The sequence below is a fragment of the Ammospiza caudacuta genome, chromosome 1 (genome assembly GCF_027887145.1).
Source record: "Ammospiza caudacuta isolate bAmmCau1 chromosome 1, bAmmCau1.pri, whole genome shotgun sequence".
NCBI lineage: Eukaryota > Metazoa > Chordata > Aves > Passeriformes > Passerellidae > Ammospiza > Ammospiza caudacuta.
Window position 1 is genome coordinate 85642879 of NC_080593.1, and position 26359 is coordinate 85669237.

The 26359-nt window shown below is 36.8% G+C and overlaps 1 protein-coding gene across 2 annotated transcripts in view; it reads right to left on the bottom strand.

The window, feature by feature from the left end:
• COBL (cordon-bleu WH2 repeat protein) overlaps positions 1-26359 on the bottom strand; it is a 156465-nt gene that overhangs the window by 55770 nt on the left and 74336 nt on the right. For both annotated transcript variants that reach the window (XM_058808594.1, XM_058808618.1), the window contains one exon: positions 16835-17029. In XM_058808594.1, coding sequence (XP_058664577.1) covers positions 16835-17029 — 195 coding nt within the window. The remainder of the gene's footprint in view (positions 1-16834; positions 17030-26359) is intronic.

Below are 26359 nucleotides of genomic sequence, written 5' to 3' on the forward strand. Positions count from 1 at the left end.
TGGGTCAGATTGCAAAGAATATGAAATAATGAAAATTATTAAAGGAGGCCCAAGGAAACAAAAGTCACCACTACTGAAAATTCAGCTAGCATTCAAAGACAAGGAGGATCTCAGATAGAATTCCAGTGTGAGCTCCACTCCTTTGCCTTGCCTGTCCTCTATTTACAGGCCAGACACTAGTTTTGTATTTGTCAGCCCTCCCCTTTTAAACTTTCTAACAGAAATGTTGATTCATAAAAGTACTAATCTGTGGTCAATGCCAACTTTCTGTAATCCACAGACCCAACTGGGCCCAAATTCACTGCAGGTTTATGGCTCCTAAAACTGAGCCTCCTCTGTAAGCCAGAAATGGCCCCATTAATTTGCATAGTTTGTGTTTCAAAGTCTAAGCCAGTCTTTCCAGTATTTTTTATAAACACTGCAAGAAACATTTGTCCTATGGCAACAGATTTTTCCTTTTACTATCACTCCTATCATTTTGCCATAGAAAGGGAAAATTCTTAAAAACCTAAGAATTTTCCAGTCTCGATATTTAATATAATTCTCCTTAAAGCAATTTTCTTCCTGCTCAAGAAACATAGCTACAGATTATAGAAATGTATCAGCAATAGAATCATCTCTGGAATAAGAATTGCTTATAAGGGATGCCAGATTATTGTTGGGCATATGCAAATAAATAATTCTATAGCACATTATATGTGTGAAGAAAGTCCTTTTAATCTCTTGCCTCTTTCTCCTTTTCATGCAATGTTACACATCAGGACCTTTTATCATTTTATACAGAAATCGGCTAATTTGTATAAAATTGTCCTGATCATGGAAACGGTGAACGGCTGCAGAAATTATTTTTAGAAGTAAAGAAATAGAACTGGAAAAAGGACACATGGAGTCAATCACCAGCACACCCTCAGTACAAAGTGGTTCCATCATCCCACACTGACCAGACACATACGCTGATTTAAGTGAGCCAGATTCTCATACACCTGCTGGCCATGGTATTGCATGGGGGCAGAGAGCCTATTGAAATTCAAAAGTGTTTAAATGCAACTCAAACAGGAAAAACCTCCAGAGCTAAGCTGTAACTGAACAAACAACAGTATCATCCCAAACCATGTGTGGGACCATCTCAAACCTCTTCCCCTGCAAAAAAATTCTGAAATCTTCAAATAATTAAGAACCATTTTACAAGAATTCTAAAAGAAAGAACAATGCATGTTTCATTAATTGACTTTAAATTCTTTATATAACTGCACTAATCCTTTATAATATTCTATGAAAGACAAGTAGTAGATTGGTATGTAAGATTTATGGGTTTAGATTGAAAGACATATTACTATGACATAACTTAAAGCAGTTGAGAAGAAAATATTTTGATCCAAGAAGAGTTGCTCTAGGAAAATCAGACAGATAAATCTTTCAGCGGCAGAATGGAGACATAAATCTGTCCACTAAACTTGATGATATAAAAGCTCTCCTGCACAGCTGATTCTGCATTTTCACAGGGCAAAAGATGCTTCAACATGCCTAGAACTAGAAACCACAAGAAGTCCCAATTGAACATTAATGTGTCTTATACAACATTTACTCATGTGCCTAATATTCCCTGGACAGGTCATATATCATTAGACTTTTCATTGGCATACACTGACAAAGGAAAATTCAATGAGCTCTCAAAACTGGGCAACTGAGCTAATGAGGCTGACCACTTTAAGCTTCATTGAATAAAATGAAGTCTATTCAGCACTGAACTTCTCTACCTTCTTTCCTTATTGGGTAGCATCCTGCTTCATTTGATTAAAAGATGAATGCTTAATCCATAAGTACACAAGTGCACTAAAACACAAGTATATTAGAAACTGCATTCAAAGGCAGCAGCCTGATGTCTCCCCAGAAGCACGTCCTCACTGTGAAGAATGCATTTGTGTGTGTTATTTAAAATATTTACTAGGATACCATGCAATACAACAGCACATTACCAGAACAACAGACAAAAAGATAATAAAAAATCTAGCACATTGAAACACTTTTAAATAGGGTATCATTTGGAAAACTTGCAATTTGGTAAAATGCATAGGAATAATTACACTTTAGGAATTAGCAAAGAGTTTCTCTGCATTGGTCATTTTACTTCCATTCATGTTGATGTGTTGGAACTCAAAGCCTGGCAATAAAATTAATAAAAATAGGCTTAGCTTTAAGTAAGCCATATGAGTAAGTATGCTGGGATAGCAGGATTGATATTTGGACTGACTAGACCTGACAGCACGTATAACTCTGGACACATCACTCTCCTGGGGAACAGATTTAGATGGGAGACTCCCAAGCTACTGCCAACTTGAGTTTAAGTCCACAAGAACAGCAAGCAACTCAAGGAACAGTATGACCATATTTCAATCCTGACAACTATCCCTTTCAAAGAAGGGAGCTTCCTCCTGACCTTGAAACTCTGCACTGTGCTTCCCTGTGCTCTGCAGGTGTCTGTCTCACCCGATGGCTGCATCCCAGCTGTGCTCCTGTACCAGCAGCTGTACTCCCTGCCTCAGCTTCTAAGCTGCTTTGCTGCTGGAAGGGCTCAGGCACTGTGGGAAATCTGTCTTAGAACTAGAGTGCAAACTGCATCTGCCTACTGAAAAGAACCCCACCATTACTATTTTAATCACATATCACACTATTCTCATCACATATCACACTATTTTTGCATAATTTTGCCCATAATGCCTAATTTCAGATTATTTTAAAAAACTATATAACTTTGGTGTTAAACAGAATTTTATAACAGAATTTAATATTGATTATCAAAAATTAAGCTCTGACTGCAAAAACACCTCAGCCTTAATAACAGATAAAAGCCTACTACTACTGGATTTTATAGAAATTTCTAAGATCTTGTGCTTTTTTATTCACAAAATGAAGAAGACAAAAGGCAAGTATGCCCTTGAATACTTGGCTGATTGGTGACAGAAAGCTAAATCAGTTAACACAAGAAAGCCAGTACAAGGTGAAGGGGCCAAGCTCATTTTACCATCTGTTTTTATAGAACACACCCTTTGTGAAATGTCACTGTCAAGGACAGTTAAAAATTAATGCCATTTTAATCCTTAAATCCTTTAACTTGTTCAGTTAAATGTGTCAGACAGGAAACTATCCACAAACAAATCTGAGATGTTGAATTACTAAGATAGCTGTGATTTCCTTTTTTGCAAAATCTCATTTCTAGCTGCAGCATTATTTCCACTCAAGGAAATCACTCTACAACACCAAATATTTTCACATGCATTGAAACATGTAGACTACACAAGTCTGCGGATGTTTGCTTTGGCAAAGAATTGAACTTCCTCTGTTTCTCAGAATACAATGTAATTTTCCTCATTTATGTCTTCATTTAGGGGGGAAAAAACCAACAAGAACCACTCAAACACTTAAAAATCACATTTTAAAACCACCACAAGCCAATATTCATTCTTCCTCTACAGAAGTTAAAAAAAAGGCAAAATTGACCTCCAGATTTTCATCTCATATTTGTGCACATCTTTTTAGTTAGAACTATACAATTAACATCTTACACTCTTAATGATCTTCATTAGTTTCATTAATTGTAATTTTCCTTGTGTAGAGATAGCCAAATTAAATTTCTAATGCTTAGCACTAAGTCCTAGGCAATCACCTTGGCAGTCTTCTCAATTTAGAGAAAACAATATCTGATTATTTCCAGTGTTCTACCCCCTTCTATCAGCCTTCTCCTTCTGCAGGCACACAGAAAACCTGGGAAACATGGTTTAGGCAGCAAGTTCAGTGATAGTTTCTGATTCCTTTCCCATTTGATAGGTCCATGGAATGGCTTGGGTTAGAAGGGACCCTTAGCAATCGCCTTGTTTGTGCCATGCCTTCCCTCTGCCCCCTTCAAATTCCCACTAAAGGCAAGTTCTCTCCAGCACTTCTGAACACCAGCCAAAAGCCCCTGAATTTCCACAACCTAAAGGCAGGAAGAGGGGGGAAGAACAAAGTGGTACCACAGTGTCAATTAGATCTATTACTAGGACTGTAGCATAACATGGCTCTACATCAAGCTATTGCCCACAAGCGTTAAATTTTATTATCCAAAATTACAGATAGATTCTGCTATGAAGACTTGTTTGAGGAACCCACCATGGCACACTGGTTGTTAGCCACACCTGGAAGTGCCAGCAACATACAGCTGAGCAGGGCTCAGGGGTTGTCTACTGGGTCTCAGGAGGTGAGAAATCATATTCTCATTAAGACAGGCATACTGCAAAACAAAAAAAAAAAATGAGATGCCTACTTCTCCAAGTGACCTATGGCAACTTTACAGAGGATGGTGACAGACTCTTTTCAGTGGTGCCCTGCATCAGGATGAGGAGCAATGGCCGCAAACTGAAACACACAAAGTTGCACCTTGACATGAGGAAGAACTTCTTTACTTTGAGAGTGGCAGAGCACTAGAACTGCTTGTCCAGGGAGGTTGTGGAGCCTCCCTGTCTGGGACAAAACTCCTCTGGATGTGTTCCTGTGTAACCTGCTCTAGGGGATCCTGCCTTGGCAGAGGGGTCAGGCTGGATAATCTCCAGCTGTCCCTTCCATCCCTAAGAATTCCATGATTTGGTATAAAATAGCTTGAAATAGCAGAGAACTTTTTTTTTTTTTTAAATTATTATACCTATGATGTTTTCTCTTATTTTCTTATTTGGCTAAACAATGACTATATTATTAAGCCATAGAATTAAACCTGATTGACACAGCACATACTTTGTTAATTTTTCAATTTTTACCTTTTTAATTTAGGATCTGCGTAAGGTGGAGTTAGAAACAAAGTCTGAAAAGTGATGCAAACCCAGTTTCTAAATTAAGCACAGTGCTAGGGTCATTTTTCATCGCTCATTGAATGCCAGCTCTTCAGAAGTCTCGCTGCTCAAAATGATCTTTGTCTATTAACTTCCCCTAAATACCATGCCCAACAAAGCCTCATAATTACTTGACACATACTTTCTTCCTTAATGAGAGTTAAAGCTTACGATGACATCAGCCTGTTCTATTTGTCTGAGACTTGCAAGCCAGATGAAGTTTACTTACTGAGCATTGCAACCCTGCCAAAATTCAGGGCTGCATAGAACAGTATGTTCCGGCCCCAATGTCTTGCCAGTTTTCAATGAAGTGCTTGACAGAGACCACATGTGGAGGTCAATCGATGCTATCATGATCTCACCAGATGGTAAGCTGTGGTATCATTCCCAAGGCAGGTAGTATAGCCTGCTCAGAAACAGTTGGCAACTGAACCATGAACTCACAGCCAGAAGCAACTGGATTATTGCAAAAGATCAAGAATGCTATTGAAGCTGGAAAAAAGACTATTCCAGGAATTCTCCTTGCACATAATTCAAGGATTCAACTCTCAAGACATATGTTTTCTTGAAAAAAAATGGAAGTAGTCCTGCCAAACAAATCTTGCATTTTTGCATGATTATTATGTTATGTACATTAAATTGTAATGTAAAGACATTGTAAGCTTACTTTGCTTGTGTTCTTGCATATATATTAAACATCACCAGGTAAGTCCAACTTTGATGTCAATTCAGAGGTTACAGCTACACAGGTTAGAGTGCAAGACTGTAGTACTTTTCAAAAAACAGGAAAGTAGACCATGGAGGAACTGTGCAAATTTTTATAATTACATTCTCCAATCCCTTTAAAATAACAGCCTATCCAAGTCAAATTGGGAAGCACTTGGCACTTCACAAAGTCCAGCCTTCAGTTAAAGCAGGTAAGCAATTTAAGTCACCACTGAACTGACACTGCTTCTATTTCCTGGACAAAGTTTCTGAAACTGCAAAAAAACCCCCACACAGTGGATTCCTCTTACAATGTAAAAATGCATAATTTTAAAGTAGACCTTAAAATTTTAAATTCTTCTGGTGCAAAACCTGCTAATTGACTGTGAAAATTATCTGAGTAAAGATTTTCTCAAAGGGTTGTAGCAAAATCAGTCTTATCTCCAACTGCACTTCTGAGAGGCTGTACCTTCTCACTAACACAAAAACCTCTCCTGAAATTCTGAACTAGTTCCTACTTCTTACTGGCAAAACTTCAGGAAAAAATATAATCAATTGTAGTTAATTGCTTCTAGACTGAGAAAGCTTAGACTCCTTTTAAATAATTCATCACACTGTGACACCTTACTCTATTTAAAATTACAGGAAAAAAGAGCTTAAAGAAAAGGAGGGAAAAAAAAACCCGCTAGAAAATAAGTTGGCTGCCTAAAAAAAGAGTTGCCATTTTATTAAAATGCTTTCTGCCACTCTCTTTTTTTAATGAGACACATGCTGTTAGTAAATAAATGTGCAGCAACACAGAGTTGAGCATTAGGACCAATAAAGAGGATGGGTAGCAATTTGGACTGAAACAACAGAATTTCTTTAGAAGTATACAGAAGAAAATTCTGTAATACGTTATTAAAATACAACATACCTTTAACTGATACTCTTTGGAGATGTTGAGAAAGCAGTCACTACACTGCATGTATCATTTAAGCTGTAGTTTTTAATAACTACATTAAAAGAATAAATGTGTTTAAGTGCGCATACACCAGAATTAATTTTTGGAACTGTTTCTATCATAAAAAGAAGTACAAATTACTCCCTTTCTCTAGCAGCTTTTTTTAGCCTTTCTAAATTTCATGCTTTACATGACAGCAAGATAAGCCTTCAGCCATCATTGCACTTTACTCTTTTCTTTTAATTTAGGCCTGCATCATTTATCCAAACCAAAGTGCAGCTGTTAGATAAATTAAGCATCCAAACTGCACAGCAAACATTATCTGATGTGCTGTCAGCTGGCTTAATCTTTGCTATCTGATTACTGTTTTGTAAAACGTGAAAAGTCTGGATATTTCTCATTCAGATAACTGAATGTCATGTTTAAAGCTCTTTAAAAAATGAACAAAACACCTTCAAATTGGAAAGGAATTGTTGAGGTTTAATTTCTTAGTCATGTACCATGGTATAGGGCATGATAAAGACTACAGCCTTTTTTACTGCTCACTCTTGTTTCTTGGTTCTGTACACCTTGATAATGGTCTCTACAATAGGATAGCACTAGCCAGGTTCAGCTCCAGTGGAAATATGAAATTCATAAAACCTTTCAGGTTTATGATTGCTTTCAGAGACAATTGTTTCTATAAAACCTAATGTGTTTCATCACAAAAATTTATGTCTGTGAAGGGCAACACTTTGTACATGGCTTTTTTTGACAAGGCCATTAAGTGAAAGTCATTAAGAAAAGCTCCACCCTTATAAACTCTTAAAAAATATAACCAAAAGTGGATAGATAGAGGGAAAACCCAAAGAGATTGACTTTCTATCTCCTGAAGGGTAGAAATATCATTTTCTAGGTAAAACAATTGCCCCGTCACTGCACAAGACAGAAGTGTCTCAACAGTTCCTTCCTCAGAGGACCTGCAACCTAGAGAGTATATCTGACATGCACCTGGATCAGATACTGATTTGAAATGCAAAGGGATCACATCTTTCATGCTGCTTTTTACTTTGTCAGTGAAAGGCACATGTTTTGTAGAGTCCACTGGACATCACCCATACAGCTCCCAGTCACCTGTAATGTGAGCTGTACAAGTACATATCAGAATTTTGAGGAGCAGCCCAAGGGGCCTGCAAATACAACCCTCAGAGTCCTGTGGGGCTCTGATCCTGCAGTCACACTACCAAGTCATAAAACACACACCAGGCAAGTTGCTTTAGGGTTCATGGTGCAAAGTTCTTACTGGTCCTATGATTTACTGGCAAAACTTCCAGCTCCATTCTGCAAATGCAGCTTTGTACTTTGTACAAATTTGTACAAACTTTGTACTTTCTACAAATGCAGCACAAAACAAAGACTGATGACTGGGAATAGGAATCAGAGGCAGCTGTTTCTTTTTTTAATGAGAAACATATTTTTCTGGTCATCAAATTACCACTGATAAGAAGACCTAGTGAAGTCATTGTGTATGCTGCCAATGACTTTTCTGGAGTGATATCAGATTATATGAGACAATCATTTGGGTATGACTCTCTTTAGTATTCTCCAAAAATAGCTGCACGTGTTAGATCAAGGGCTCTGCTCAGGTTTCTCTGTTAGACTGTGGCAGGTACCTACAGGATAGCAAAAGAAGAGGAAAGGTATGTTTAATACTACCTTCTCGCAAACACTTTTGTGGCCACCAACAAACTTCATTTTATGGGCTTCCTGATGTGATTTATCTTTCAAAATTCATAATGGATTTGTCATTCTTGCAGCATTTGTCCAGTCTCCTCTTAAGCCCATGTAAACTTTTAGTATCCATAACAACCTTGGTGGACCAAGTCAATGAAGACCCATGTGCTTTGACTTTGGGAGTTTGCCTGTTTCTATTAGCTCCAAATGTTCTTACAACGGCTGGCTGAAAAGACAAATCTTTATCCATAGTCTTCAGTGACTTTTTCAAGATGAAGAATCATGGTTTACTTAAGTTGCACCACTGACCCTGTACTAAACTACTCCAAAACTTTGATCACCTTTGATGTTTTTCCATGAGTCTCATCCTATTCTGTAATATCCTTCTGAAGCAAGGAGAACACTGTTGTAGTATTTAAGATGGCATAAAACAGCTCATAATGTAGAGGTGTAATAAAACAATATTTTTTAACCCATTTTTCCTCTCCTAAAATGCTAATCCTAATTTGATTTCCTTTGTTGATTGCTATTGAGCTTGGAGATGACTTTTTTAAAATAAAAATCTAATCTGATCCTAAGATCTTCCTAATCAGATACTGCCAGCAGAGAGATCAGTATCTTACAAGGTCTTAGTAAAAATTAAGAGTGGTCTTTTCTCATGTATACCACTTCACCCTTCCCCACACTGAATATAACTACTTCCATCTGCACGTGCTCCCAGTGCACAGTCTCATAAGGTCTTCTAACTGTTGCTCTTTGTACTCAGTCTTGGTCCTTACTAACCAGATAACTCAAGTAGGAGCAACAAAATTTCTCACTGTTTCTTTTTCAGTTAATTTCTTAATATGATCAACATGGATGGTCAAAAACTCCAAGGCTTCTGCAACATTTCACCACTAGATGAGCAGATCATTTAGTCCTAACCTGCAATCTCTCTCTTCTTTTCTTTTGTGTCTGTTATTTAAGAGTTAGATGACCTTATTTATTATGGAACCGAGACTTGGTTTCCTTATGAAATTCTTGATGAGGGAACTTGGAAGCTTTGTGGAAACCTAGACAGACTGTATCAACCAGATCACACCCATCTGCTTGCTGAACACATCAAGAGCACTCTAAGGAAAAAAACCCTGTAGAGTAGCATTTCTCTTTTACTAAAGCTACATTTACCCCGTTCACTATCTTTATAAAGATGCCAACTGGTTAAATTCTCTATTATATTTCCAGTAATTTTGCCAGTACATAAACCACCTAAGGAGGCTTGGTTTGGGGTTTTTTTTCTTTCTCGTACACCTTCCAAATAGCAACTATATCTTTCACCTATTTTTTCTCAATTTCTTCATGCCAGAATGTGGCATTGGCAGCATTTAGCAGTATTATTCAGTAATTTTTTTTACTCTATTTCTTTGCTTTTCATAGTGGAGACCTACTACAGACACAGTTATTTTATACAATCTTTCCTACATCAGATAGCAGTATAGTCTCTGGTGCATCATCTTGAGAATATTTCACACACCTGCTGCTCAGACAAAGGAACTACAATGTTCTCCACAGACAAAGACTGAAGTGCACTCCTTATCTCTGTTATTGGACAAGCCTGATGGTCATTATCTGTCTGTGCCAGACCACTTAACCTGTGAAAAATGTCAAGCAAGTTTAACTGTTTTACCATCCCAGACTAACAGGCTAAAGACTCTGGCCAAAGCATACAGCAAAATAAATTATTTCTATATGGTTCTATGAACAGAGGCAAAAGACCCCATGATACCCACAAACTCTCAACATCTACAGGAATGCATAAATGAAATAAATTAGCTTCTAACTAAAATTTCAGGCAGAATGACTGGAAGAAAAGCACAAAAAAATAAATATTAAAAGCCTAATGGAAAATTTTTACCATGCATTATTTACAGCCTTGTACATCCAAAATAAGCAACTGCTATATGAATTTGATGTGAAACACAGAAACAAATAAAAACAAATATTATCTCCATTCTTAATTGGTTTATCAATAATTATTTGTTAATCTGAATTAACAGAGACACATAGCTACTCTTTGACCTTATCAAAACATTGCCCCATGTCAATCACATAAGAAGTCCTCAGCCTCTTAATTTGACATCATACAGCAGTAAAAAGTGCACTCCAGCACCCAATATCCAAACTCTAATACAAAAAAATAGCTTCCTTTTCTAAGGCATACATAACTTGGGCATTTGAACAGTGTTCCAGAGAAAGAGCATCTTTATTAAAGATTCAATATCTCTGCCTCATCAGAAAAATGCTGTTGGAAGATATCACATACTGCCTGAGAATTCTAACAAGTCTGCCACAAAGACTGGAGAAGATCACAGCTAACTCTCATGACATCCTCAGTTAATGAACAAAGGCAAAGACACTTCTAAAAATAACATGCAGTATTCACATTTCAGGCCTCTGTGCACAAAAAGAAAATTTAAATCAGAACAATTAAAAAGGCATATAAACTCAGTCATTAACTAACTTTAAATCAACATTTTAAAGTCAGTCAAGTGTTCTTCCTCCTTGTTCTGAATAAATCCTCCTTTCATGTTCTCAGGGAACTTATAAAAACCTGAGAAGTGACCTAGAAGATACAATAGGTTGTAGAAATAAAAGACACATTTTGAAAAACAGCTTTTTCCTACAGCAAAATCTGATTCATTGCATCCTTCCTCAGAATGTGAAAAAATGTATCTGTTATTCTCAAAGGAGACTTCTGGATGCTCCACAGAAAAAAAAAACCCACAAAGCAAAATGAAAATACATTGAAAATACATTCACAGAACACTTAAGGGAGAAAGGAAATGTGTCATAAGAAAAAGGTTGAGAAGACCTCACCCAGAAGACCTTTGAGTCAAGAGAAACCTCCCTTCCTCTCTAAAAGATGATAAAAAAAGCATGCATTCATATCTTGTTGACTTCTAGTAGACATTTCTGGTTTAGGTGTAACCTATGAAAGGGAGATAAGTAATCTGAAGCCATCCACCCTTTTGTTGGATTCTGGGCTTCTTATTAAAACAGAATACATCTGTCACATGTCCCCCACAAACTGCCCATTATCTTATACAGAAGAAGTGAAATAAAGTATGAGGTAGAAGAGAAGAAAATACCTATACCATAGACGTATCCTGCTGCAGTAAGTACAAAAACAAACCCCTCCAAGTACGACTGCAATACTTTCTATTAAAAATAGGAGCTACCAACCGGGTAAATCTAAACTAATTTGAAACTCTTCCTCTTGGGACACAGAACTCTGATCAGAGTGAAATTTAGACAATAATAAATTGCAGCAGATACACAAAAGAAGAAGTAGATGCAAAGAAGCTGGTATGAGTACTGTGCTTCTATAGGTGACGTTAATTAAGTGGGTTTTAGACAGCTGGCTACAGTAAATCTCAGTTCTGTAAGAAGCCATGGTAGGTGCTCTCATTCAGCTGTGACTCTTCTGTCCCTCAACTTCCCACAACTGCAGTGACTGTTGTTATCATGCTTCTCTTAAAAATGTCAAATCTCATAGTTCAAGAAAATTTATGAGGAAAAAAGCTGCCATCCAGACAAACACAGGTTCTTCCTAAAGACTTGGCTGTTTCTCAGAGGGAAAGCCAACTGCAGGAGTATTATTATTTCAAATATCAGATTTATTAGAACTACCCAGGGACAAGGCAGATTGAGGACTCACAGGATACACAGACAGAGAGCTCTACTGGTGGCATCCATTCTGACACTGATGTACATGGCAAGAACTTACTCTACACTGTTCTACAGGATGCTTTGTGCTCATGGCTTTAAGGCTTAATTTGCAGCCACAGGGAAATATGTCATTTGGAAAACCTGAGGAGAACAACAGTAACAGTGTGATTTCATATCAATCAAGATTATCCCTGCTGCCAGCTAACCACAAATCTGTGGCATTAAGATTTTACAGAAGCAAGGTGGATGAGTGGTTATCACTTTGTGCAAAAATGCATGAAAGATGACTGTGCAAAACACTGTGCTGTGCTGTGGGGACATTACTGGAAGAAATTCTTGCTTTGCTCAGATTTTTGTATTAACAACCTCAATTTAAATTCCTTTGGTGACAGAAGGTGGCACATTGGAAAATAATATGATATTAAAATCACAGTGGCCAGATACTGAGTTGCTGAGCAACCAGACGTAGCTTCTGACATCTTAAAAGTTCAGAAAACATCAAGCTCCAGAATCAGCTTCCTAATTATGGACAGCTGAACTAACCATTTCTAAAAATCTTGGCCACCATTTAAAAATACACCTTAATTCTAAGGAAGACTATGAGTCACACTTCCAAGAAGCTTCCAAGTCCATACCTGTAGCATACACACATACAAAAGGGGAATTAAAGAACTGAAAATTCAGGGACTGATTCTAAAAATTTGCATGAGTCTACAGTTTAATAACACTGAAAAAAATTAGTATGTTAATTATGATCCCAATATTAAATTATTCATACATTTCCTTTACTGCCTCTCCTTTATTTTTACTGCTTGAAGATTATTCTGTGGTTCTTGCTGGCAGAATTAATTCCAGGTATGTTCTCACTATATGCTGTGCTCATCTGCAGTATCATTTCAAGTGTTTCAGGGGTGCCTGTAGATAGGTAAAAATTCAATGGCTTCCAGAAAGGACATTTCACTGGAGTATTTTTCCTCCTTGCTAATATGCTCAATCACAAAGGGAGGACCTAAGTTTTCAATCCCTGGTGTATTCTATTTCTATTGGTTTAAATATAAAAGGACAGTAAATAATACTGTAACATGAATTCTACTGTGAGAAAAGCAACCCTACCAAAGGCATGAAAATGCTACTAATGGATAGGATACCTAAGCCAGGGTCCTGCCACCTCTACAACACTCCTGTCAATGACTGCCAGCAGAATCATCACTCTTTCAAGTGCAATATGCACTGGCAGCATACTTTGCAGGAGGCTGCTATGTCCAGCATAGAGGGAGATGGAGATGAGCACCCTATTTGGTGGTCAGTATAAGAGATCATCAATGAAGATGGCAGAAACATAGCAATTACTGAAAATATCTTCTACATAAGCAAGACATTCGGCAAATTTTTAGTGTATCTTATTTTCTCCAGGAAAGATATGAAAATCTCATTTACATTTTTCGCATTATAATAATTATCTTAAAGCCAAACTTCTCATTTAGGCATAGAAGTGGTTTATTTTAACTACGGTCAATGGGAAAGAAAACTGCCAGAAATTATGAGAGTGGCTGTGGCTCTCTTTTGTCTCTCTTGCCTTTTTGTTCAGGTGAGTAAGACTCTTCAAGGAGTCAGTTATAATTGGTGAGAAAATATCAGCCTTGATCAAACACTGGGTCTAAGCATTCTGCTCTAAAATATGGTCTTGACCAATAATTCAGAGTCAACAACCATCCTCAGCAATCCAACACTGAGATCTAAATGGAGAAGAGAGGAATGTAAAAAGCAGGGCAAAAACTGCTTTTTGGTAACAGGAAACAACACAAATAAATAAATAAATTTGTAATAAATATATCTGAAAAATTTGTTGGTTTTTAATACAACCTTCTAAAAGTGCAGCCTAAGAAAGGAGAGGACCTCCTTGCTTCATAAGCATCAAACCTCCTGGATTTTGTCCTGGAATTGTTATATACCCTAGCATTTTGAAGATTATTTTTTCAAGTGACTTCTCATTATTCTAAATAGCATAATTTGGAAGATGTTTAAGAAAAACAGGGGTGAAGTCTCCAGGGAAGAAATCTGTAGACTCCTTTCTTTGACTCTGAAAACTCCTATGCAAACTACTTAGTGCATGTTCAGCACACTCTGAACAGACATTAATATTTTCTAGGGTAGATTTAAAACAGTTACAGAGGGCACACTACCTTTAAATAGATATGGAAAACTAATGTTGTTTCACTAAAAAGTAAATAAATTTACTTCAGGGACCTTATCTACAAGGAGATAAATTACCCTAAGCCCCACAGGAACAAAAGCTGTAAGACAGTAAAATTATATTGCAATAAGTCCCTTATGCAGAAAAATGAGTGGAGAAAATCTAAATGTACATCACAAACTAAAACACCCCAGTCTTCATACACATGGAAATTTTTGTTCGGGACCACTAGGCAGGGAGATGAGATATATATATAACCCTAAAGAATCATTTATACCTGGAATATAACAATGGGTTAAAAATAACAGGCTTATTGGTTTGGAAAGTTAAAGGTGTTCATAACAGCTACAGTTCTTTATTTCCTACACAATTTCACGGAACCAGACAGATAAAAAAGAAAAAACTTTCTGAAAGTTCAGAATATCACCTTTTCATTTTCTATTAATGTGCTAGCTTCACTGGAAACAAACATGTTCCCCTTTTGCAGGACCTTCCTGTTAGTAACAGTTGCACATAAATAAAGTTTTCTAAACAAACATCTTATCTTTTTATGGAAGGAAGTCCATTAATAAGGAATTGACGTCCTTCCTTGAAAAAAAAGATCAGTGCTAATTCTTTCCCATAAACTAAAGAAATAAACTTACACCCTGAGATTTTTTACTCTATTTTCACAGCAAACTGGCTTGTCTGCACGTAGATAAAATGGAACTATTTGGGTTTTCTTATAAACAATATCTCCGTTGCTACTTTGCCCCATAATACTGAATAATGAATTTCTTCCCTCAGTTTTTGATTGCTTTATGGAACTTGTGCCTTATTTCCATTCTACCCAATTCCTGTTAAAAGTATATGGCAGCCTTTGAGCATCTTTCAGCCTGGGAGCTTCAGAAACACACCATAACTTTCTAACATTTTCACCTAGGCCATTATTTCCAGAAAGATGTCCTTTACTTAACAAATGCAGCCAAATACACTCTAGCACCTCTACTGTGGTCTTCACTGACTTTGTCAGCTACAAAGGACATTTCTTTTGCCCAAAATGAACCCTGTTATGGAAAATCCTCTGACATAACCTTCATCTTCTTCCCTTCTTCTCATAACTTTTCCTTCAGACTAAGAGAATTTGAAGTTGATACTGTACTGTATACTACTTGCAAAAAATAAACCACAGACTTTTCTACCCTTGGCTTCAGAAAACCAGCATTGTAACCTATTTAACCTAATGCTGAAAATAGAAATGTTAGTATGTTTAAAAAGAGTTTAGATTTGCAGTGTAATTGTACATCCCAATTTAGAATCTCAATGCCATACTGCAAGGAGATCAACCAAAGAGAATGGCAGAATAATGTAGTCTGTGATTACCATACTAGTATAAACTTAGGAGTCAAAATGCCATAGTATTTTTGTATGAAATTATCTATTTACCTTAAACACATTAACTCTGGGGGATGCAAGAAAGCTCATAAAAATATTTACACAGGAATTTCAAAAGGAAATTTTAAGAAAAAAATTTTCACAAGTGTTGCTAGAAAAATGCAGTAATTTGTCTTCAGCTATGTCTATAAATAAGTACTACTTCAAGGCATCTATCCCAATTTTGAAAGATGAAACACTACTATGTTCCAGCAATCACACTTAGATAACCTAAGAATGGGAAAATAAAAAACCACAATCCTTGACCAAGAGTGTGCATCAACTTTTTTACGGTATGCTTCACTTGAGAAAGGTGTTTAACATATGCCTTAATGCAGATAATTAAGAGAGTGAGACTGAGGCTCCTCTCCTATTTCCTCTGTAGTGAAGTCAAAGATTCCTTTCTGACTCCATTTTGTACTAGAACAGTTTGCTTTCCAAAGATCAGTCTGCTGTAGAGGTGACAGGCCCTGAGCAGGTAAGAGCTCATTACACAGCTTTGGTGATATTGGTTCCTTGCACTATTCTTTGGCATGCATATATAACTTTACATGCTGATTTTTACAGTTTACATTTAGACCACAATTTAGACTACTATTAGTTGCTGGTGAAACTAGAAGACTTGTGCAGGTTTAGTAACACACCTGAGTGTCACTATAAAAGCAAGAGCAATGTCTTCTTCCCTTAGCTCTATTCTTTTCAAAGACTTAGGTTCTCAGAAAGGTTTCCCCCCATTTCTGTTTAATTCTCAATAATGTACTGTGGAACAGTGACCTTTTATAAAAACAAAACCAGAGCACTGCTTTAAAAGGTCACACAGTCACTCAGAAAACAGAGTAGGTATTCTGGTATCCCATGGCAGCACTGGAAACAGGGATACAGGTGATAGCTTGACAAGTATCTGGACAGAACCGTATGCTGAAGGTTTTTGTCACTCGTTGAAACTTTCACCTGTTCTCCAGGACTGCGCCGGAGTCAGTAAGGATACCTTATACAATTTTCAGTTTTTCTGCCTTACTTTTTCTTTATCCTCCTTCTCTCAGCATGTTGCTTCACAAAGATTTTCTGATTTAGAATGATTATTGACAGGGCAGAAAGCTTGGGGCAGTCTCAAGAGAGCTCAGTAAATGTGTACAAAACACTAAGACCTTTGATAATTTTATCTTGTAAGATGGGAGTTTTGGTCAGCTGTAGCTAACGGCCGACCAAAATACCTGTGAATGGCTTTAGGACTGCTGAATGGTTGGATGGTACCCAGCACAGCAAACAAAGGAGCCCATCCAGCAGTGTCACTGTTACCTGTGCTGCTGTCCTCTCTTGTCCCCTCACCTCCGCGTTCGGCAATACCGGTGTTGCAACTGGTGGAGGAGGTGCTCTGCGCTTTTTCACTTCTGGGTTTGCTGTCATTCCAGAGATGTTACCAAGGGACAGTGATGAACCCAGGCTACTGGAACGAGAATTCACCGAAGGGGAATTTGGTGCTGTGGAAAAACCCTGTAAATGGATTAACATCTTGGATTAACATCACTCTTTAAAAACAATGGGAAAGAAAGAAGAAAAACAAGACACATCTGGTTACCGTTTAAACAATGATATGAATAATCATGTATGTTCCTCTGCCAAACCTGCTGAATTGCAAACTCTAACTTTTGGAAACTTCCAAAGGTCAACTGGAACAAAGCTTACAGGCAGTATTAATAAGACAGGAGGCACGATAAGCACCTACTGCGGTTTAACAGTAGTATTGATGGGAACACTGCTGCTGCTTGCTATTTAAAATTTAAAGCTCATATCAAGACTCATAATTACAGTTATCCAAATGAATTTGCAGTTGCATTTAATTTACAAGTGTTACACATTTCTGGAAGCAAGATTTACTCTTAAATGAGAACACTGTATTAATAAAATGCTGTCAGTGTCTCAGGCTTGTCTATTTTGTTATCAATCTCCCTGATTCACCTGAGTCTTCTCTGCAGATTTACATAAGAAAAATTCTGCTGCCATTAAACTATTTCCAATTTATATGCACAATCACGCATAATCACTTACAACTTACTGCAAACAACCATTTAACTTGGTGAAAAGAAGTCCTACTGACAGACACTACTCTGGATTCTAACAGGCCCAGATGAAAGGAGAAACAGAAAATTCAGAATTTCCTTACTGTTAAAAATTACTTTAGTTCTCATTGAAAACTTAATAAAATCACTGGAAAAAGTTTAATGGATTTCAGAATCTTAATACATTTTTATATTAATATGCAAACAGAAACATATACATTCACATAGTAGCAAATCTACAAATACAAAAGATTAGAACTAGGATTCCTTCAAAATGTGCATTTTAACTTTAGTCTTTACTCTCAAATTCAATACCTATTTTTTACTCTACTAATAAAAATCTTGCAAAAAGATCTTTTTCCCCCCCTCAAAATCTGAGTCACCTTCTCCTTTTTTTAATTAAGAGAACCTTCTATATTAAACTGAAGATTTTACTTTTTAATTAAGTTATTTGACTGTAACTTGTTCCCAGAAATATCTTCTGTGGAATCACCACTGATACCACCTCACCATGACCTGGAGCTGAATAGCTCTTCTGGAAACATAGGCTGATGAGCATGGTTGATAATGCTGTTCTTATCACAACACAACATGCTACCACAATTTCAAAACTCTCCCATCAAGGACATATAGCTCTCTGGTGGAATTTTGTCCAAAACCACAGAATACATACTGGCAGGAAACTTAAAGGCCACCCCAAATGCCATTACTTTCAAAAAAAGAAAGATAATTTCTTTCCAAAAGTGCCAAGTGCAAGCTTAGGTAAAAAATGAAAAACAGCAAGATGAAAAACATAATTCACTTAGTTTTGGGACCATTGAGGAAGCACTGATAAAGCATAAAGAGCTAAAAAAAAAGAGCATTGCAAAAATATGTATAATACTGGCTCCTTTACTTCCTGGGAAAGTTCCATGTTCCATAGATTCCTGTGAAAGCAACTGAGATGCAAACAGATTTGTGCCTTATCCTGCATTTACTGTGTGTGTGATGTGAATTACTGACCTAGATGCTTTTGTTAACTTTTATGTTGCACACTGCACAGCACACTTCATCTTGGAATAATGTATTTAGCACAAGTGGAGTATGATACCAGTCTTCTCTGACTGAAAGCAGTGTTTGCTGCATCTTTTTTATCACTAATTTCTCTGAATTGAGTGGCATCAATAGCATTTTTACCCTTCTAGGAAAGAAAGAAAAAAAGGTTGAAGTACAAGGTATTGTTTAAAAGATTAGGTATAAACTTATAGAGAAGTGGCCTTGTCTTGGCCCTGTACCTTGGGCAGTGCAAAAAATAATGACCACATCTGTAAGCTAAAAGTTTTTAGTCACAATGAGTGCATATTGTACAAGGTCCTATCAAATAAAGTTTGTTTACTCCTACAGAAACAACAGGTACATGGAAGGAAATAGAGTCTCCCCTTTTCACACATCTACAAAACAACTGAACAAAACAATTTCAAAGTGGGTTCTGCAGGTATGCTTTGACTCTATTAATTCTTTAGCCTTCTCGATAAAATGGTGGAGAAATTTTAGACAAAGATGTATGAAAATAATTAAAAAAACCCCAAGACCTCCCTCTTAGCACTAAAAATACTGAGTGCTAATAAGATGATAGGCTGTAACCAGTTTAAAATGAATATTCAATCTTCTTTCAAGATCTTGTGGCTGAAGAGCTATCAGAATCCTTTTCCAAGTTACAGGTCATTGAGAAGGAATACAGTGATGAACAACTAAACAGGTTAAAGCTGCTTTGTCCTGTTTTTAAGCTTGGATTTCCTAACAGAAGATACAGGGGGAAAAAAGGTAATACTTCCATGAAACTCTAAGTACTTTTTAATAAAAACACTTGAATGATAGAAAAAAACCCCAACCTTGCAAGTTCATCTATTTTTTCTTTTCCAAGTCCAACCTTTACATCAAGCCCATTATTCCATTACTAAGCATTTCAAGAACGCTCATGTAAATACCCTTGCCCTAAAACAAGAACTTGCTACAGCTTCTAGGGGAACGGAATGAGGACAGTTTAGAACTAGTTTGGAAAGCCCTCTCATGCAGCAACAAGAACTTTGCCTAACTGGAGTCAGACCTTCAAATTCTCCTATGTGTGTAGTCATTTTCATTAGCTTTAAGAGAAAAAACAAAACCCTGGACACAAAACACTGACACAACTGATTATGGTATGACTTGTCCTTTGTTTTAAAACTAATACCAAGAGACAACACCTAACCCAGCTTTTATATTTTACCTTGGGTTAGATGCAATGCAGTTCCTTTCCAAATCACAGGATTTTGGAGGTTTGTTTTTTAGGCAGTTCAGCAAGGCAAAGACAACTATTAAGAGCATACAATATTAATCAAGCAAAATTTCAGGGACATGATATCTACATGCCAAATACTCTAACCATCTCTCATTTCTTGTTTTTCTAATTTATTATCAAAGAACCAATTGAATTTCTCAAATTGCAGCAGTGTAAGTGAGGAAAGCCAAGCTCAGGAATTGAAGCCAATGTTGCTGGCTAAAGAAAAGTCAGCCCTTATCCTCCATTTCATTTGACAAACAGGTTAGCACAAATACTCTGCTTAGATTCCAAATCAGTTCACAGAATCCATGTGCTTAATAAGGAAAAAAAAAAAAAGAAAAAATGAAGAAAGAAAAAATCAATTATTAAGAGAAAAGCCATGGAAACTAATTATATAAAGAGCTTTCAAAACTGTCTCAACTTGCAAAATCACAGTCTTTGTTAAGCCACTAGTGTTGGAGCACTTTGCTACCAGTTCAAACAGTAATTAATTAATGTGAACTAGAAAGAAAAAGAAACAGTTTGGTTTGGGGTTGTTTTTTCCCCCCGAATTAAAGCAAACCCAATACAAAACCAGATAGACCAGCACAGGTCAGCAGTCAGGTTAGACACTAGCTGAGCATAGGTTTGGAATGTGTACTGAAGCACAACCATGGATTAGAGCCCATTTCAATTCCATAAAGATATCAGAAGGAGGCAAGAAACAACTGCTGTACCAACCCATGGTGCCATCATGTGTCATCACCATTTCATGTTAAACTTGCCAGCTATGTTTTTTCCCCCTCTCATTAAACTTCTGAAACCCAAGGAACGTCCTGTTCTTTTCTAGTGTACCAAGTGTTTTCTTTGGGATTCAGCAATTTAATGTTAAAATTTTTTTCCTACTAGTTCTTCTATTTGAAATTTAGCTATCAAAGACATTTTTGCAGGGCAAATAAGGACTGCTAAAAACACAGAAGTATGAAGCTAAGAGTACTCTGGTGAGGTATGCATGCCACTCTCGTTTCAGAAGACACCAAGCAGTCAGTTTTCTACAAGATTCCTAAAGTCCCATACCTGCTGAACTCAACACAAGATCTATTGAGAGCCTAAAGCTGAGGCCAGTCTCTGTTCCAAGGTCATCAAACCAGAATGCAATTGTAAACTATCTTTTTCAAACTACCTCCTTTTCAAGATAAACAGAAGTTCTGGTATCTTATGGATACTTGGAAAATTTTGAAGTCACACATAAATAAAGGTAAGTGTAATCTATTAAAAATATAACTGTAGTGCTGTGAGAATTCAGCTTTACAAAAGCAGATGTGTATAAAAATGGAAATCAGCTTATGATTGTTTTTAAAGTATGTCCCTTATACATAACTTTCTTACCCCAAGCCCTGTTATTAGCATTTCCTTGTCTTTCTGATGACACTAAGTGGCATTTAAAGGTCAGCAAGGAAGAGGCTGCAGACTGCCTGTGAGAGTGATTTGACTTCCTGTTCCCTGTCCACACTGCTCAATAAAAATTTTTCAAAATGTCAAGTTCTTTTCTTGCAAGGTTGCTACAGACAAGCCTTTCTTCCGCAGCTCTTTGCCAAAACTCACATATTTGAGCTCCCAGTCTTGTTATGCAACTTCCTTCTCAGAAGTTTTTAAATCAGTAGTAATCAATTGAGCTGTTTTTATGCACTCAAAGTGCCAGTTGTATTAGCAAAAAGTAAGGGTTTTATTTTTTCCAAAAGAGACAAAAAATAAAAGTATCATAAAGGATATAGTTTTTTGCAAGTATATTATGGGTAAATATGAAAGGTAAGATTTACAACAGGCAAACAAATTCATCTATTCAGTGACAGCAAGAATATTTATGCCTGTTAGATATTTAAACTCCATTAATACAAACATTTATTGATTAGCTGAATGACACCACAACTGATTACAACTGGCCATATAAAGTGCCAGACAGACCTACTGCACAAAGTGAACTTAGAAGCTGCTTTCCATGACATGACACTGATATTACACTAAATTTGCTCTAAAATTAACAATACAGAAACTGAATTAATCCAAGATCCTGCTTCAAAACTAAAGCATTATACTACAGTCGTGACATTGTTGGGAGACACAGTTTAAAAAACCCAACAAAACAAAACAAAAAAAATATGACTACTCAGGTTTTCCTTTCTAACCAGCCACACTGAATATAGTTTGTTTTTTTTGTACTCCCTGAAGCACTCCCTTGTGCTAACAGTCTGCAGTCAGAAGGAAAAAAAGTTAACCTTTTCCTGTTCTGAACTGAAAAAATAAAAAGCATTTTTATATTTTTATGCAATTTACTTTATGCTGCTTTATTATCTTGCTATTGGTAGGAAATTATCTGGTCACACACCACAATAATAAAAGAGAAGCAACTATTTCATCCCACAACAGTTTTTTTACCCAGGCTGCACTGTGTTGATTTTATATGCCTGGCAAGTAGGCTCTCAAGTTCTTACTGTAAAAGTTTTGAGTTATACTTTGAAGTCTGTACAACTAGTGCTACCTTACACTTGTATGAGTCTATCAGAGCATCTAGACAGCAGTTCCAGATCTTGTGGTCAGGGCCCATTTGGTAGGCACCAGAACTTACACAACCAGAACCAGAGATGTCTGAGAACATTCTGTCTCCTGTGCCCCTGCCAGCTCTCCCTCAGTGTGGCCGACCACATTCCTCTAGTTTTAATACAGAGTTTTCAGATCAGACATCCTAGCAGGGCCAGGTGCAATGCAGCCACCTCCCATACAAAATCATCCATTTTGTGTCTCAGTGCTAAAGTGACCAATCTACCTATATGTCACTGTGGAGGTAGCTAGCCAGGTCCACACCATCTGCAATTATGCTGTTTTTCTTCTTGCCTTTGCCATTATTATTTTCCTTGTACCATAACCATAACTTCCCTTCCTAGAAGCTTATCTGATTACTTCTTGTCTTCACCTAGGTTAGCTCATGTGATGGAAAGTGCCTCCACAACTAAGAGTACAACTTTCGTTTCCAGGTCCAACTGATTTATGTTCACTTTGACACTCCTGACGTGTCCAACTTCTTATCCAGTAGAAAAGCTGAAGAAACAAAAACCCAAGGAAAGGAACTAGAAAAATGGAAGCCTCCGGGAAAAAAGTTTTCCAAAACACAACAAGGGACTTAGATACACCGTGAATTTCTCAGTAGGGAACAAGTATGGGTATTAACTCTGGCCCCTTCCACTGCACTGAGGACAACAATGGTGCACAACCAGAGAGAGCTTCCAAGAACCTTCTTTAGTTTTTGTTATACTTCTTGTGCCTTGTACATATAGAAGAAGTGAAGCAATATTCAAAACTCGGTTTCCATTTGAAAATCACATGGATACTGAATGAATACAGCAAAACCCACAGGTAAGTTGATTGGTTTTTTTTAATGAGCTGTCAAATACTATATTTTGAAGTTGAGGAATATAAACATTTTACTCAAATTATTAGGAGATCAGAAAACATGGATTAGGAATACATGAATTCCAGCTAAATGTAAACGAGTCTGTAAACTCTTGCAAATATAAAGAAGCAGATGCAGTATCACCCACTACTATCACCTCCCTCAGTATTCTGCCAGTTTGAGATCACAAATTTAATCTGAGTTCTTCAAAACTAAAGTACCATGGCACATATAAAGTAGTGGAATACAAGTCTAGGAATTCAAAAATCGGTATTAATCAAGCAACTCAGAGGTTGTCAAGTCAGTTATATTTTTTCAAAATTTTATGACAGATCAGCGCTTCAAGAATTCCTCAATGCTTTGAGAATCAAAGCTTTTCAATCACTTCTGTGATATAAAATTAAATGTATTTTCTCCAAATAATTTGTCCTGTTTCCTGTTTTACTTTTCAGATTTTCTCAAGTCAGAATACCTTTCATGCTTAATAAAGCCTATGTCTATTACTGCTACCCAAATTCATTCATGTCAATCTGAAGAAGTCAATCAGTATCAAGAGAAATGGACATAATAATTTTTTTCTACTGCAGCAATAGATGAAAAAAAGGGAAGACAAGCTAACTTGATTTAAATTTTTGCCTTTGTATTATCTCTTCTGTAAGTGACAGCGTGTTTCAAACAAATTCTTTTTTTTTTTTTTTTAAAGTAGCATCCCAACAACAAGAAAAAAAATAATCTTTCCTTGACAGAAGAGGGTAGCCACATCTCCACAATTCAGAAGGTGGGAGCAGGCAGAATGCTGCCTGGTACTAGTAGAAAGATCCAATTGTATAAATGGATGTTTGGAAGGCACACACATATAAATCCTTTATGTCCTCTCCTATCAGTCTGGACACTGAACTCGTTGCTGTAACCACCAAGCTTCTATCCTGTGCACCTTGTGAATCACAGCTCAGGAACTTGTTAGAAAGAAGAGAAACACAATTTCTTTGATTCAGAGCTGTTACTATTGACAAGTCACTCTCAACTCTATGTAGTGAATATACACTTGCTACAAATCTTTGTAATGTATAATTGATTTCTATTACTGTGGGTTCTGTGAAGGAGCAAAAAATGATTTTGCTAAAATCTGAAGATACTTAGACACAAATGAAAGAAACTTAGACTGCTAAACAATCTTTTCTGAACAAATGTGATCAGCAAAGCAAGGAACGGTATGTCCAAAACAGCAAACCTCAGCTGAACAACACACAAACTGATATGCTTTACACTTAATATTCCACTACTCTCCAGATTCTCAATTTACAAAAATGCAGCTAAAGATGATGAGACACCAAACTATTGAGAGATACTGCAACATTGGTACAAATCCAGTGACATCCATGAAACAGGCTCCAGCACATGTGTGTCCAGTCCCTTAAAAAGTCATTCTATAGGGCCATACATGTTCAGAGAAAACATGAATATAGGTGCACAAGCTTCCAAAAAGTGCCAACCTCCTTTATGCCCTTATGGTGCTCTGCAGCTGAGACCATCAGGCTGAGTGACAGCACACAAAGTATCTGGGTTCTTTTTTAACTTTCTAGATGCCAGATGTATTTTAAAAAACCCTAAAACGCAAATACTTTTGCTTTTGATTTGTAAATGTAAACCCTAGTGAGAAAAAGCCATCATTAACATGGCATGGAAAACATTTTGGGATCAAATGCTCCTATGCTCCTTGGCAGTTTAAAGGAAATATTGCTACCCATCACTCAGGTGGGAGGTAGGGAGTGCAGTCAGCAGGCACAATTTGAAGTGAATTCCAAAATCAAGCTGAACTGCAGGTGACAGTCTGGGATGCCACCAGATGCATAGGGTAAGGTTTGTTTGCATTCTGTACAAGCGTAAAATGATTCATCTTGACTTTCAGAAGTGCATGGACAACTTTGTGTCTCATTTGATGGAATGTTCTCTTTTTTCTTTTCCCTCTTTCCTTTAATATAATTTTGGGAAAGTACCAGAATCAATTGACATCTAAAATGCACCCTCCTAGGGCTGATTTACATCTTTCTGGCTAGACTGGTAAAAACTTATTTTCCAGAAGTGCAACACTTTTTGTAATAATGCACTCTCAAAATATATCAGCCTATAAAAAAATCACTGTATTTTGAAAATAGATTTTTCATAACTGCCAAAAAACCAGTATGTAAAGCCACTAGGGGAAGAAATAATAATTTCAAAAGAGTCTCAGAAAGGAATATCCAACAAAAGACAGAGAGTCAGTAAATTCAGCTACTCTTTTCTTTCTATAGCCTTTTTTTTTTGATAGCTACGTGCTTGTAATGAGAGATGTGCAGGGAATTATAAAAGAATTGGTGAATCAGAAAAGGAAATAAGAAAAAATGTGGAAAACATTACAAGTCTGTTTTGGCTATTTGTCCAAGTGGAATAAAAGCAATAAAAGCAGACATGAAAGAAGTAGAAGAGAACACATGAAGTGAAAATAGGAACAAAAACAGTAATTGTGGCAAAAAATGAAGTGAACATGTTCATGAGATTTGACAAGAAGCTAAGTCCTTGAAGAAATTTAGACATGAAAGTCTGGAAAAGGAGAGGAACACTGCAAAAAGCAGAAGAGTGCAGTGAAAGTGACAATAAAAGTACCGCCTTACATCCTGGAGAAGGAACAATGAACTAAGGAGGCTGTGCAGTAGAGAAATCATGTTTTGTAAGAAAACTCCATGACTGTCCACATACTGGCCCAGAAAAATGGTGATGTCCACATTTGCTTGTCATGAAGGCAGTGGGAGAAAAGTCCAACAAAACTCAGACCAGAACAAATTTAGCTCTGAAGGAGAAGAGGATTGACATAGAGAGATTTGTGAATGTGTGCTAAATATTTCCGTGGTAGGGATTTGATACACAGTAAAACATGGAAATGAAGCAGAATGGAAAAAAATAATGAAAGAAACATTTTGAAACCTACTAAAAAAGGTCCAAAAGCCAATGAGAGATCCAAATAGAAAAACATGTTTTAAAGAAACCTGAAGAAAGAATTA